Raw genomic sequence first — 15,655 nt, forward strand, 5'->3', positions numbered from 1 at the left:
GGCAGGGCTGGGTCACAAAGTGGTTGATTTCAAAGCTCCAGGAGTTCCTGGGGCTAGTGGGTGGATCCAGGTCCCAGGGTCTCTGGCTGCAGGGCCCAGGGGGTCTCAGAGTTGGTGCCTGTCCACTGGTTGGTGAGGCTGGTCCGGAGCTATTTATGCTGGGTCCTGGGCCCTCTGGTGTAAAAGCTGGGTTCTGGAATGGCTGTGGGCTCAGGGGGCTTTAAGGCAGCCACCCTGTTGGTGGGTGAGGACAGTTCCAGCACTAATAAGCTACAGAAAGGACTCCAAAATAGTGCTTGCCAGAATCAGTGTAACTGTGGTAGAACAAGATCCCCAAAATGACTTCCACCGGTGTCTATATTCCCAGGATGAGCTCCAGTTACCCTCTGTCTCTCCAGGAGACTCTCTAAGATCAGCAAGTTGGTATGACCCAGAATCCTTTCAAATTACTGCTTCTTTCCTGGGTCCTGCAGTGTGTGAGATTTTGTGTGGACCTTTTAAGAGTGGAGTCTCTATTTCCCACAGCCCTCTGACTCTCCCAAAAGTAAGCCCTGATGGCTTTCAAAGCCAAACATTCTGGGGGCTCATCTTCATGGTGCAGAACCCCCAGGCTGGGGAGCCCAGTGTGGGGCTTGGATCCCATGCTCCTTGCAACTATAATTATCCTCCCATTTGTGGATGGCCCACCTGGGTGTATGGGTCTCGACTATACTGCTTCTCTGACCCTTTTACCTGTCCGGTTGTGGTTCCTTCTTTACACCTTTAGTTGTATATCTTTTATGCTAGTCTTCTGGTCTTTTTCATCAATAGCTACACTGTAAATATGTGTAATTGTCATGTCCATGGCCATTTGGCTCATAGCTGGCTTTTTAAAATTTACATTTGATTGTGTCACTCCAGAGCTTTAAAATGTCTTATAATCCCTCTATTTAAAAAACAGAACAAAACAAAACAACCAAAAAGCTGTGCCTAAGCTCTTGAACATGGAACACAAAGAATTTAACAGCATGGCCCCTGATGACCTTGTTGGTCTCCTCATTCATCACATCTTATCGTGTACCCTGCCTTTTAGAGACTCAGAGGTACCCAGCGTTCCCCAAACCCACAGTGAATTTTCACTCCTCTTTGCCAGTGCTGTTTATCCTGATAATCCTCACATTCTTCTCCTTATCCACTTTGAATAATCCTGAAGATTGTAAAGACCCAAGACTTCCTTCGTTCCTTCTGCTCTGTACTGAGAAATGTGACTCTTGAGGAATTTTTTGGGCTGCAAGTAACAGAAAGCCTGACTCAAAGTGGCTCCAACAACAAGATGTTTTTTTTATCTCAAGAAAAAAAATGCTGAGGCAGTTCCATGGTTAATTCAATACTCAAGTGGCCCATAAAAGATCTTGGTTCTTTCCAACTTTCTGTTCTGCCATCTTTAGTGTGGCTTTTGTTCCCAAGTTTTTTCAGTGGACTCCCCTCACAAGTGATGGAGAGAACTATTTATCATATGTTCATATCTGTGTTAGTGTATTAGTCAGGGTGTTCCAGAGAAACAGAACCAATAGAATGTGTGTGTTTGTGTGTGTGTGGGGGGGGGTCTTCAGAGAGAGAAATTTATTTTAAGGAATGGGCTCACATGATTATGGAGACGGACAAATCTGAAATTTTCAAGGTAGGCCAGCAGCCTGGAGGCCCAGTTGATGTTGCAGCTGAAGGCCAAAAACTTCTGGAAACACAAGTTCCCTCAGCCTTTTTCTCTTAAGGCCCACAACTGATTGCATGAGGCCCACCAACATTATGGAGAGTAATCTGCTTTACTCAGAGTCTACCAGTATAAATGCTAATCTCATTTTAAAAATATCTTCACAGAAAAGTCTAGAATAATGTTTGATCAGATATCTGGGTACTGTGGGTCAGCCAAGTTGACACATAAAAGTAGCCATCATGACGTCTAAATCAATCACTGTCAAAAAAAGAGGCTGAAATCACCATGGTATAGATATAGCCAAGAGTAACCTTCTGGGGCTGGGAAGGTCTCCTTCCCTGAGCACATGACCATGTGGAGGTAAACACCCAAATAAAATTGGTGCTCTGTCTGTAAGGCAGATGGTGGTTATGGGTGATGCTGGATGAAGATACAGATTTAAGCAAGTAAACAACAAAATCTGTTAAACACCAGGCAGGCTGAATCCCAACGCTTTATGGCCTCCTTTATATGTCTTATAAACCCTCTTACAGCCCTTATACTAAGTCATGGGTTTATCGCTTTATTTCCTCTTTAGACTGTGGGTTTATCCTTGTATAAGAACTATGTATCAGTTAGCTCTTTATCAACAGTCCCACACATGTGCTCAGTATCAGGTGGCTACTCCTTAAGTACTATTGAACTGACCAAAGTGGGCTATTCTGACACTAAATCAACCTTGTGTTTGCCATCACTGTAGAAATCATGTATTTTTATCTACTACAAGCTTTGTTAAGGTAACAGATTCACAACTATTATGTCAACTGATAATTATTTATGGACACTCTAGTAAAAGCTCATGGGACAATAAAACTTGTCCAAATAATCTAGTCATAAGAGATTCTCTTCTCTTTTACACATCGATGATATGAAAAAAATCCCAGGGCAAAGTAAAGAACATTCTTAACCTTATATTCAGTAATGATAATGAGAGAAAAAGGGACCATTGGCCTAAGCACCAATTCAGATAAAGTGGGTCATCTGGAGTCTGTGAGATGTTACAGCCTAAGGTCCAATTACTTAATTCACAAATTCTCATGACTCTTATCTTTTTAAAGACATCTGAAATTCCCAAAAGTTTAGGAATTGAGATTATCAGATACCAGTCTTCTTTACCAAGAAGCCAAAGAATTTTGGGACTGTTAAATCTAGAGAATGATGAAGTTTCCTCTCCAGCGGTCACTGTATGGAGACACTTTGAGCTTACAAATTCAAGGAACATTTACTAAGCACCTTCCATGTTCTAGCATCATGAGAGACCCTCACTTGCATGATTACATTTTTAAATTTACAGTTCTCTTCCTTTCTCAAACAGAGAAGTATCAAATATCCAGTTATGTTGTCATGATAAAATAATGATAGTAATGCCAACAGCATTACAGGTACTGACTCACACGATGCACCAGACACTTTACCTACATTATGCAATTTAATCGTCACAAAACTTTGTGAGGATGATTTGGTCCTTATCTTCATTCTAACAGAGGAAGAACCTGGGGGAATGAGAGTTGGTAGGTGACTTGCTGACAGTTCTACCAGAAGGAAGCCATAGAGCCCAGACTCAGCTCCAGGTCTGTCCAACTCCAGAGTTCATGCTCATAAATCCACACCTTACTTGTTCCCATATAGATGGTTTTATACATATTACCTCATTTAAAACTTGAAATAAGGGAAACTTAAATTCTTTTAAATCAGCATATAAAGGAAAGATAAAACTTCTTTCCTGCGGTTGTCTTAGAAGCAACAACAAACTCAAAATAGGGACTTAAGTACATGTAAAGGAAGAATGTGTCAACAGAGGGGAACAAGTCAAAAAACTGTGGAGCAGAAAAGCAAAATTTTCCAGAATGTATCCAGTATTATCCATGAGCATTTCAGTCACTATGGAGAATATCACTAGTTTAGCAAGATTTATAATCTGGCAGAATGCCCTTTGTTGCTCTAATTTAATATTCACAAAGCATAAAAATATTATTATAAATGTAATTTCTGGGATGTCTTGAATATGAGAAGAAGATTCCTCAGAAAAAAATACACAACCTTCTATCGATTGGAAAGGGATGCCCCCAATTGTAAGTATAAAATGTTATATATCTATATCATGCCATATGAACACATCTGTGTCAATTAAATTATTACAAGAATATTATTAGAAGCTTGATCATACCTGGGTGAATTAATCAAGCCCAGTTTCTATGCCCACTGGGCCAAGACATAAATGTATCATAATAAATTTATCAAGTTAATAATACCAATTTATGAAACTATTCGGCAGTCAACTGGCTTTTCCCTGGGTCATTCACTCTCTCTCACCATGCCTGCTTTCCTCTTAATGAAAAGCTTCAAAGGTACGTATTTATGTCCCACAATACAAATGAAAAAAGTGATGCTCAGAGGAGTTTAGCAACTTGCTTAGCTCTGCACAGATGATATAATGAACTATACAGAAGAACAGGAAAAGAAGACATAGCACCCAAGAATGAACCAGGTGACCTGGGGGCATCGCTCTTCCCACCTGCCACTAACTACAAAGACCTCAACTGACACTTGACCCCTGTTTTCATTGCCTGATTTGGAACCCCACATTGACTCCTTTTGAGAGCTTTATCTCTTACCCTCTCACATATAAGCAGTTAAAAATACTTTGAAATATCTCACCTGCCTTCCCTTCCATCCTTCTCTTTAACATTCATGCTCTTTCTCTTTCCTCTTTCCCTACAATCTTGAAGCAGCAGAAGACTGAGGACTATAATTGGGATAAGAGTAGTGGGGGAAGACAACGACACTCCACCTTGTCTCAAAACTAATGTTATGGTATGTTTCTGGCTTTAACCTGTCTTCAGTTCTCTCCTCCCATGCTGAAAACATCCACTTTACCTATGATTTTTTTACCTGGTATTTGGCCCAATCTGCTAAGTCCTGACCGTGAATGCTACTGAAGTGACATCAGAGACGGCGTGTATCCCAGCAAGCCTCATTGCTAGTTTTCAGACTTCCTGTTTCATTAACATTAAAAAATCACTCTTTCTCAACCAAATTTTAGCATACAGAACCTCAACCCCGACTCTTGCATTGCCCTCTCCCTGACACAGCCACCTGTAGATGGAAGGACATTAAGATGTAAGCTCAGATGGAAAAACGTAGTCTTGGTTAAATTACCACTCACTTAATAAACTTTCTCTTGATGGAGGATTCATCTAACACATAAGTCAGACTATGATGCGTTTTGCAATACATTCCATGCCATGTAGCAAATGCAAAATTCTGGAAATAATACTACATTTCACTCAAATTATTTTCTTAAAAATAAAGTAATAAATGTGCATTTACCTGGGACAAAGCTTCCCTGGACCACCTCCTTGTATGCCCACCAGCCTTCATGGATTTTTGGTGAGTTCTGTTGAGCTAAAGTAAAAACAAAAGAGAAAACAGACTAAGATGAAAGCAGAGAAGTACTGTGTCCATGTTGTCCAAGAAAGAAGACTGACTATACATAAAATAATTCTTTTCTACCCATAAGTCATAGTACAAACTGTAACAGCAGCCTACCACCTCGTTATTTTCAAACTGATTATTAACCTGTAAATATACTGTCATAAAGTTTTATAAAAAACACTCAGGATATTTCTACTGATGAGAAATAGTAAGTATGTATTTAAGCCTATTTGAATTGCCCTGTCACTTATCTCTACCTCTATCTCACCTCTTTTCTTTACCTCTCCCTATACACATATACACACACACATCCGTATAAGGAATACCTATCAGTCTGACTGAAGCATCAATTCAAGAAACATCATTTAAAAGGAAGAAGGAAAAAGAAGCCCCTGGATAGTTGAGTACTGCAACTGACAAAAGTATCACTGAAAGCCTCTGTTCCATGAAGAGAGTTGCAAAACTTTCTGTTCTCTCTTCATCTCCAATCATTGTTTCTTCAACTACCCCATCCACTCAGATGTGGAATTATTTAAGATTTTAGCAGGCAGCAAGATAATTAGACCGTCTGAATCAAGTCTATTATAATGATGGAACTGTAGAGTTTTCATTAGCTTTCTTTAACATGCATTGTGAATGATCCAGATTCACCCTGCAAAAATCAGTCAGCCTAAGCAGGGCCCACTTGATGCCCATCAATTACAAAATATAGGCTAGAACTGAATACAGGCTAGAATTGAAGAAAATAAAGACATTTTACATAATATGTTTTCAAATTCCCAGTCTGGCTACCTACTGCTTGGCAATTTGGAAAGACAGGGCAGCACATTTAAAAGGCACCTCATTTAAAGTTCTGCTATACTACTACAGTAGTTTATCTGAGCTAGAGCACCAAGATAAGCACTGCATTTCCATTTTAACGTCTCCCAGCCAGATCGTCAATAATCATCTTGTTGTTTACATCTGATTTCCAGTGGGTGGAGAGCTGGCTAAGAATTTCTCAGAACAAACGGGTGAACAGAAAGCAGCCTTATTTTCCACTGTGTTCTCTGCTTCTCTTTGTCTGTGGATTTGGATTTCCTTACTTGATGTGCAACCAGCCCCTGGGAAAAATCCAGCTGTCTAATAAAAAAAATTGTGTTGACAATAAATGCTGTCATCACTGTCCGATGATGAAATACACATAGCAAAGGCCCTTCTTTTGATAGTAAGGAAAAACTATTTCAGTTTTATACTCCTTTTAGTTGTTGTGGCAGTTCCAACCACAGAAGACGGGTATAACCTAGAATCACCTTACACGCTGGGCCAGACCCAAGCAAGCTGACATCAAAATTTGCATTGGGAAATAAAGAAAGAAAAAAATGGTGATGGAGCAGCGTATATTACTTTCACTCAAAAGACTTAGAATGAGATCATGGTTAAAAGGCTCAAAGGTAGCTGGAGCTGAAAATCAACAGAAGGAAAGTTACTAACATTGCTGATTCCAAGAATCTCTGCAATTTGGATTTGCCACAAATTCTGATGTCATAATCTTCACAAAATTTCTGTTCACCTGCTTTTCTCAAGGAGACCATGTTTATTGCTCTCTCCACACCTTTGTTCTACTCTTTTTTTTTTTTTTTTCTGGAATTCCATCTTTATCTACTTATTGACTAGTCTTACTCAATCCTCAAAGCCTTACAAGTTCTCACTCCTTTCAGTAAATTTCTCCTATCATTCTGCCTCCACTGTAGCCCCTCCTCTCCCTAAATTTCAGGACTTTAGTGTCCACTGATTATTTGTCACTTGAAACATTTATTGAGGTCCTGTGATTGTCAGGTAGTGTTCTAAGAATCAAGAATACAAAGTTGCTATTTTCCAAAAACTTACATTCTACTGGAAGGAGACACAAAAATGCAAAAAACCTCTGAATTAAACTATAAGAAGAATAAACCCTGAGAAAACAATAATGCAAAAGAGTCATGTATCACAATGTTCATTGCAGCACTATTTATAATAGCCAGGAAACGGAAGCAACCTAAGTGTCCATTGACAAAAGAATGGATAAAGAATAAGAGGCACATATATACAATGGAATATTATTCACCATAAAAAGAAATGAAATTGAGTTACTTGTAGTGAGGTGGAGGGACTTAGAATCTGTCATACAGAGTGAAGTAAGTCAGAAAGAGAAAAACAAATACCGTATGCTAACACATATGTATGGAATCTTTAAAAAAAAACTGTTTCAAAAGAACCTAGGGGCAGGACAGGAATAAAGACACAGACATAGAGAATGGACTTGAGGACACGGGGATGGGGAATAGCAAGCTGGGACGAAGTGACATTGATATATATACATCACCAAATGTAAAATAGATAGCTAGTGGGAAGCAGCTGCATAGTACATGGAGAACAGCTCAGTGCTTTGTGACCACCTAGAGTAGTGAGATATGGAGGGTGAGAGGGAGACACAAGAGGGAGATGATATGGGGAAATACGTACACTATAGCTGATCCACTTTGTTATACAGCAGAAACTAACACAACAATGTAAAGCAATTATATTCCAATAAAGATGTTTTTTAAAAAATGGATTAAAGACCTAAATGTAAGACTGGACATTATAAAACTCTTTGAGGAAAACATAGGAAGAACACTCTTTGACATAAATCACAGCAAGATCTTTTTTGACCCACCTCCTAGAGTAATGGAAATAAAAACAAAAATAAACAAATGGGACCTAATGAAACTTAAAAGTTTTTGCACAGCAAAGGAAACCATAAACAAAAATACAACCCTCAGATGAGAAAAAATATTTGCAAATGAATCAATGGACAAAGGATTAATCTCCAAAATGTATGAACAGCTCATGCAGTTCAATATTAATAAAACAAACAACCCAATCCAAAAATGGGGAGAAGACCTAAATAGACATTTCTCCAAAGAAGACATAGAGATGGCCAAAAGACACATGAAAAGCTGCTCAACATCACTAATTATTAGAGAAATGCAATTCAAAACTACAATGAGGTATCACCTCACACCAGTTAGAATGGGCATCATCAGAAAATCTACAAACAACAAATCCTGGAGAGGGTGTGGAGAAAAGGGAACCCTCTTACACTGTTGGTGGGAATGTAAATTGATACAGCCACTATGGAGAACAGTATGAATGTTCCTTACAAAACTAAAAATAGAATTACCATATGACCCAGAAATCTCACTACTGGGCATAAACCCAAGAAAACCATAATTCAAAAAGACACATGCACCCCAATGTTTATTGCAGCACTATTTACAATAGGAAGGTCATGGAAGCGACCTAAATGCCCATCGACAGATCAATGGATAAAGAAGATATGGTACATATATACATTGGAATACTACTCAGACATAAAAAGGAACGAAACTGGGTCATTTGTAGAGATGTGGATGGACCTAGAGACTGTCACACAGAGTGAAGTAAGTCAGAAAGAGAAAAACAAATATTGTATATGAACAATTTGCAAGGCAGAAGTAGAAACACAGATGTAGAGAACAAACGTATGGACACCAAGGGGGGAAAGTGGAGGTGGTGGTGGTGGTGGTGGTGGTGGGATGAATTGGGAGATTGGGATTGACATATATACACCAACATGTATAAAATAAATAACTAATAAGAACCTGCAAATTAATACAATTAAATTTAAAAAAAACACAAAGTAGTAGGTTGTTTAGGCTTTGTATTCCTGGAATTGATCTAATCATTTAGATCATAGCAATGACTAAATCATAACAATAATAAAAAAATATTAGATAGAGAAACATACTTTGCAGTATAATTAAATAAGTTGAGGTAATAGAGAATGACTTGAAAGACACATTAGATTGTGTAACAGTGATGCCTTTTCAGATTTTTGACACTCAATCTGAAATTTAAATGACAAAGAAGATCTGACCTCAAGAAAATCAGCAGCTGTAGTATTTCAGGTGGATTAAAATATCCTAAGAAGGCAGGCAGGAGTGGCTTTTCCCAGAAACATAAATGTGGCCATTATGGGTGAACCATAGTGGATGTATGAGGAGAAAGGGTCAAGATGAGGCCTGATGATTTAAGTAGTAGTCCAGAAGAATGATGATGGTGGTTTCAACTAGCATAGTGTTGGTGAAAATAGAAGTAGATGGACCCTATATATATATATTTATATATATTGCATAAAATATACACATATTTTATTTCTCTGTATATTTCAGGAGATGAGTGAATAGTACTAGCTGATGAGTTGAATGAAGGAAGTTAAAGAACATAAATCAAGGATAACTTCCACCTTTTTTGTCCTGAGTGACTAGATGTTGACAGATATTGAGATAACAAGAGATACTAGGGGAAGAGTAGCTTTGAAATGTCGAGTAAAGATCTCCATTTGAGAAGGCTAGTGAGCAATTATGGGGAGTTGTTAAGTAGGCAGTTGGATATAAAAGGAGTTCTGAGGAGAGGTTGAGAGGAGATATACATTTATGACTCTTTGACATATAAATGATATTTAAAACCATGAGTTTAGAAGAGGTCACCAAGAAGAAAGTGAAAATATGTAGAGGGACAAAAGGCACACAAGAGTTGAGCTCTGGAATGTTCAATATTTAGAGGTTAAACAAAGGAGGGAAATCCAAAATGAGATTAAGAGGGAGAGGCCACTAAAGTAGGACAAAACAAAGAAACAGGAGAGAAAATAGTGGTCTTGTGCCATTCCTTTATTTTACTTTCTCTCTCTCTCTCTCTCTCTCTCTCTATTTTAGAAGTTTTAGATTTATAGAAATGTTACAAAGATAGTACAGAGTTCCCATATATATCCCATACCTATCTCCTTTATTACTAACTTGCTTCATTACTACATTTGCCAAAATTAATGATCCAGTGTTGACACATTATTATTAGCTAAAGTCCACGCCTTATTCAGATTTCCTATGTTTTTAACCTACTGTCCTTTTTCTGTTCCAGGATGCCATCCAGGATCCCACATTACATTTAGTTATCATGTCTCAGTCTTCTCATGGCTACAACAATTTCTTCATATATTTTAAATTTGTAATTTCCCTATAGCCCTGTCTCTCTAACTAAACTAAAACTATCTCAAGGGTAAATGGTGTGCCTTGTCTACTACAATGCAGCTCATATAATAGGTGTATTGGGCACAGTATTTAATGAATATTTGCTTAATAAATCTAGGAATGGAGAAAGACATGTAAAGCACTATTTAGCAATGCTATTCACGGGTTTTACAGGAATACCCATCTTAAGACTCCCCTCCAATTTTTCCCTAAAATAAGTTTCATGATAAGTAGTTCCTAGACTTTAAGAACCATGTAACTAAAATAATAACAATAGTAGAACACAAAAGAAAGGGGATATAAAGATCAGCTCTAATCTCTGTAACTGTGTAGCTATAATTTTGTTTTCTGCTTCTTTCACCAAATATTATGTCATGGGTTGTTTTCTCCATTCTTTTTTTTTTTTTTTTTTTTTGGTACGCAGGCCTCTCACTGTTGTGACCTCTCCCAGTGGGGAGCACAGGCTCTGGACGCGCAGGCTCAGCGGCCATGGCTCACAGGCCCCAGCCACTCCGCGGCATGTGGGATCTTCCCGGACCGGGGCACGAACCCGTGTCTCCTGCATCGGCAGGCGGACTCTCAACCACTGCGCCACCAGGGAAGCCCTGTTTTCTCCATTCTTATATTTAACGTGCATATAATGGTCCTTTTAGTAAATTTGCCATAATTTCCCCATTATTCCCTGCCTATTGGCCATTTGGTTGTTTGAATACTGCAATTAACTTTTTCAATTCCAGAGCATACCCTGCTCTCCCTCTTTCAGAATCTTTCTTTAGCACGTATACCAAAATCAGGGTCAAAGAACAAGGCATAAGTGTATTTAACTTACTTCATACAAAATGTACAGCAGTTTGCATTGCCATAGTAATGTAAGTGTTTATTTTTTAAAGGAAAATATTTGGGTAACAGACAAATAATGATAAAATAATGCTAATCCATTTAAAAATAATTTTGACTTCTGACAAATAGGCAATTAATCAAGAAGCATTGTAGTTCTCTCTAATGAATGATTCTCTTCTGACACAAATTCATGAGATGAATGTTTCAACAAAGTGAGGACACATTTTGTATTTCACTTTTTTACTATTATTTATCATCTTAGAATCAGGTATAGACGCATTTTCCATAAATATTATAGATCAATTTGGTAGTAAAGTCTATTCATGTTTTAAAAGATGCATGAAATTTCAGACCCCAAAAGCTTATGTCCATGCCCAGATTCGCCTGGCCTCCCATAAGTCATAGCAATAAGGAAAATGTATGTGTTATATTCAGAATACTAAAATGGTTTTAACATAATAAATCAACTTTTAAACCACAGTTGATAAACAATTGATAATTTCTAAAATCAATGAGTTAGTCAATTGTGGGATTAATCTCACTTCACACATAACTTGCAATCACAACTAATAGCTTTGAATGAGACTAAAATCTCATATCTCTCTTAAGCTTGAACTCAGCAAGGCTAAGTCAAATGAAATGAAAGGAAACAAGCAGAATTACTGGTGTCTTTTTTTTTTTTTTACATCTTTATTGGAGTATAATTGCTTTACAATGGTGTGTTAGTTTCTGCTTCATAACAAAGTGAATCAGTTATACATATACATATGTTCTCATATCTCTTCCCTCTTGCATCTCCCTCCCTCACACCCTCCCTATCCCACCCCTCCAGGCGGTCACAAAGCACTGAGCTGATCTCCCTGGGCTATGCAGCTGCTTCCCACTAGCTATCTACCTTACGTTTGGTAGTGTATATATGTCCATGCCTCTCTCTCACTTTGTCACAGCTTACCCTTCCCCCTCCCCATATCCTCAAGTCCATTCTCTAGTAGGTCTGTGTCTTTGTTCCTGTCTTACCCCTAGGTTCCTCATGACATTTTTTTTTCTTAACTTCCATATATATGTGTTAGCATATGGTATTTGTCTTTGTCTTTCTGACCTACTTCACTCTATATGACAGACTCTAGGTCTATCCACCTCATTACAAATAGCTCAATTTCGTTTCTTTATATGGCTGAGTAATATTCCATTGTATATATGTGCCATATCTTCTTTATAGATTCATCCGATGATGGACACTTAGGTTGTTTCCATCTCCAGGCTATTGTAAATAGAGCTGCAATGAATATTTTGGTACACAACTCTTTTTGAATTATGGTTGTCTCAGGGTATATGCCCAGTAGTGGGATTGCTGGGTCATATGGTAGTTCTATTTTTAGTTTTTTAAGGAACCTCCATACTGTTCTCCATAGTGGCTGTACCAATTCACATTCCCACCAGCAGTGCAAGAGTGTTCCCTTTTCTCCACACCCTCTCCAGCATTTATTGTTTCTAGATTTTTCGATGATGGCCATTCTGACTGGTGTGAGATGATATCTCATTGTAGTTTTGATTTGCATTTCTCTAATGATTAATGATGTTGAACATTCTTTCATGTGTTTGTTGGCAGTCTGTATATCTTCTTTGGAGAAATGTCTATTTAGGACTTCTGCCCATTTTTGGATTGGGTTGTTTGTTTTTTTGTTATTGAGCTGCATGAGCTGCTTCTAAGTTTTGGAGATTAATCTTTTGTCAGTTGCTTCATTTGCAAATATTTTCTCCCATTCTGAGGGTTGTCTTTTGGTCTTGTTTATGGTTTCCTTTGCTGTGCAAAAGCTTTGAAGTTTCATTAGGTCCCATGGTTTTATTTCCATTGCTCTAGGAGGTGGGTCAAAAAGTATCTTGCTGTGATTTATGTCATAGAGTGTTCTGCCTATGTTTTCCTCTAAGAGTTTGATAGTTTCTGGCCTTACATTTAGGTCTTTAATCCATTTTGAGCTTATTTTTGTGTATGGTCTTAGAGAGTGATCTAATCTCATACTTTTACATGTACCTGTCCAGTTTTCCCAGCACCGCTTATTGAAGAGGCTGTCCTTTCTCCACTGTACATTCCTCCCTCCTTTGTCAAAGATAAGGTGACCATATGTGTGTGGGTTTACCTCTGGGCTTTCTATCCTGTTCCATTGATCTTTCTGTTTTAGTGCCAGTACCATACTGTCTTGATTACTGTAGCTTTGTACTATAGTCTGAAGTCAGGGAGCCTGATTCCTCCAGCTCTGTTTTTCGTTCTCAAGATTGCTTTGGCTATTCGGGGTATTTTGTGTTTCCATACAAATTGTGAATTTTTTTGTTCTATTGGTGTCTTTTGAGAGGCAGTGTGAAATAATGGAAAGTACACAGTAACCTGTAACTAAATCCTAAATTTATGACTGAATTTTGTGTCACTTTGAGCAAACAATTTCATCTTTTAAATGCTCAACCCACCCCCGTCCCCAAAAAAAACACTTCAGTGTCCTTACCTGAAAATTGGTAATAATTACCTTGAAGTGCTGTCAGAAGGACAGTCAATATAAGACAATACTTTGTGCTTGATATATAACATCTATTACTTTAATTATTTGATGTTAGTCGTGGTGGTATGGGGCAGGGGGGGAGGGGCAGTGCAACCAAATGCCAGAAGGGGAATGTGGCAGAAGCCGAAAAGTAGAAAATTGCTCAGAAAAAGAAACCAGGAATTATGGTACAATTTTACTTGAATCTGGTTGAAATTAAAAAAAAAAAAAAAAAATGATGGCCTGAAGAAACATGATCTGCACACTCTATCCTCCAGATCCTGAGCCAACTCATGGAAGGAAAAAGATAGCCCTCCCTGACCAAGGGAGAGTTCAAAAGCCCCTGATGACATTCATGACATTTTCAAGTCAAAGTATAGTCACCAAGGAACCTGTGAAAACAACTGATTCAGGGAACTCATGCAGGTAACCTGTGCTATTTGCTGGGACAAAGCCCAATGCCCAATGGGGCTGCAGGGAAAGCAGACAAAATGACCCATTGGAATCAGCATGGTGGGAAATAAGACCATATGCAACTCTTAGGAAAAGACCAAGTGGTTTTATTCATTTATGTTTTTTTTCATATACCATCAGCTCAACATCTTTTTCTCCTTTCAAATTCTGATCTACTCAGTATTTGCTTATCATGCACTATATGACAGGTGCTGTCACATACTTTATAAGTGGTAGAGCCAGTGAATTATGAGGATATCTGAGTTGTGTAGATGACCCAAACTAGAGTTCCATTATTTAAGTAACAAAGACAAAAGAAAAGTTTGAAACTTGAATTATCTGGACAGTTGTAGCTGGAAAGATTTGCTCATTCTACCTATCTCAGCTACTATTTCAGTAAAGATAATTCAAAAATTTATATTCCTCACCTGGATATTTCATTCTAGTTCTGTCCAACCTTTCTAGCAGCCCCCTAGATAAGGTATTGCTTCATGATCACAACAATTCTCTTTTGCCCCTGTGACAAAGACAGTGCTAATAATTCATTTTCCTCTTCTTCCTTAACAAGAGAAGGCTTGGTTTTTAGTAAGGCACATTGACTTCTCAGAATAAAGACTACATTTTCCTACCTCTCTTGTAGCTAGGTGTGGACATGTGATTTAAGTTCTGGCCAATGAGATGCTAGCATGTAGCACATCCAAGAAATGTTACAGGGAAATGCTATGCCTCTTCTCATCTCTTCCAGGATGCTAGAATGTGGACATGATAGCAAAAGCTCAAGTAGTCATCCTGAACTATGAAGCAAAAGCCTCATTTCTAATAACAAGATAGATGGAGATGGAATGCCTACATTTAGAAGAGAGAAATAAACCTTCTTTGGTATTTTCTGTTACTCACTGCTGACAGTAATCCATATACTGATACACACTCACCTCCAATACCCAAGGAATTAAGACATTGATCCTACTTCTGCTGTAGCTCTAATCTATTTTTTACTATACATTTATATACTACCTAGACAGAGGTCCTCAATAATTACTTAAATGAATAATTACAGCTGCCTAATAACAGTACATCTTATCTCCATGTTCCCTGATGCTGTCCCCACATCTACCCCACTATTAAGACCCCTTTCCCTAAAACAATGCTTTTCTCATGTCTTTCATTGCCCCTTTAAAATTCTTTGATGATTTGCAACTATGTACAAAACAATATCCACACTCATTGATCATAATTCAAGGATCACAATGATAACCCTGCAATGACTCCCTTTTGGTTACACAGTGATGGGCAAGTGATGTTTTCCATGCTCTGTCGGGTGTGGTTAACTTATGTTTTCAAAACTCACTCTAGGGGCTTACCTAGTGGCGCAGTGGTTGAGAGTCCGCCTGCCAATGCAGGGGACATGGGTTCGTGCCCCGGTCCAGGAAGATCCCATATGCCGCGGAGCCTGCACGTCCGGAGCCTGTGCTCTGCAGCGGGAGAGGCCACAGCAGTGAGGGGCCCACGTACCGAAAAAAAAAAAAAAAAAAAAAAAAAAAAGAAAAAAAACTCACTCTAGTCTCCTTTGAGATTCATTTCTCTGTGCTCTCAAA

General features: G+C 38.3%; 1 protein-coding gene across 1 annotated transcript in view; it reads right to left on the reverse strand.

The window, feature by feature from the left end:
* CA10 (carbonic anhydrase 10) overlaps nt 1-15,655 on the reverse strand; it is a 600,481-nt gene that overhangs the window by 493,833 nt on the left and 90,993 nt on the right. The window contains exon 2 of the mRNA XM_029212322.1: nt 5,063-5,137. Within this exon, the coding sequence (XP_029068155.1) occupies nt 5,063-5,137 (75 nt within the window). The remainder of the gene's footprint in view (nt 1-5,062; nt 5,138-15,655) is intronic.

The sequence above is a fragment of the Monodon monoceros genome, unplaced genomic scaffold (assembly GCF_005190385.1).
Source record: "Monodon monoceros isolate NGI ecotype Baffin Bay Population unplaced genomic scaffold, NGI_Narwhal_1 Super_Scaffold_9, whole genome shotgun sequence".
Lineage (NCBI taxonomy): Eukaryota > Metazoa > Chordata > Mammalia > Artiodactyla > Monodontidae > Monodon > Monodon monoceros.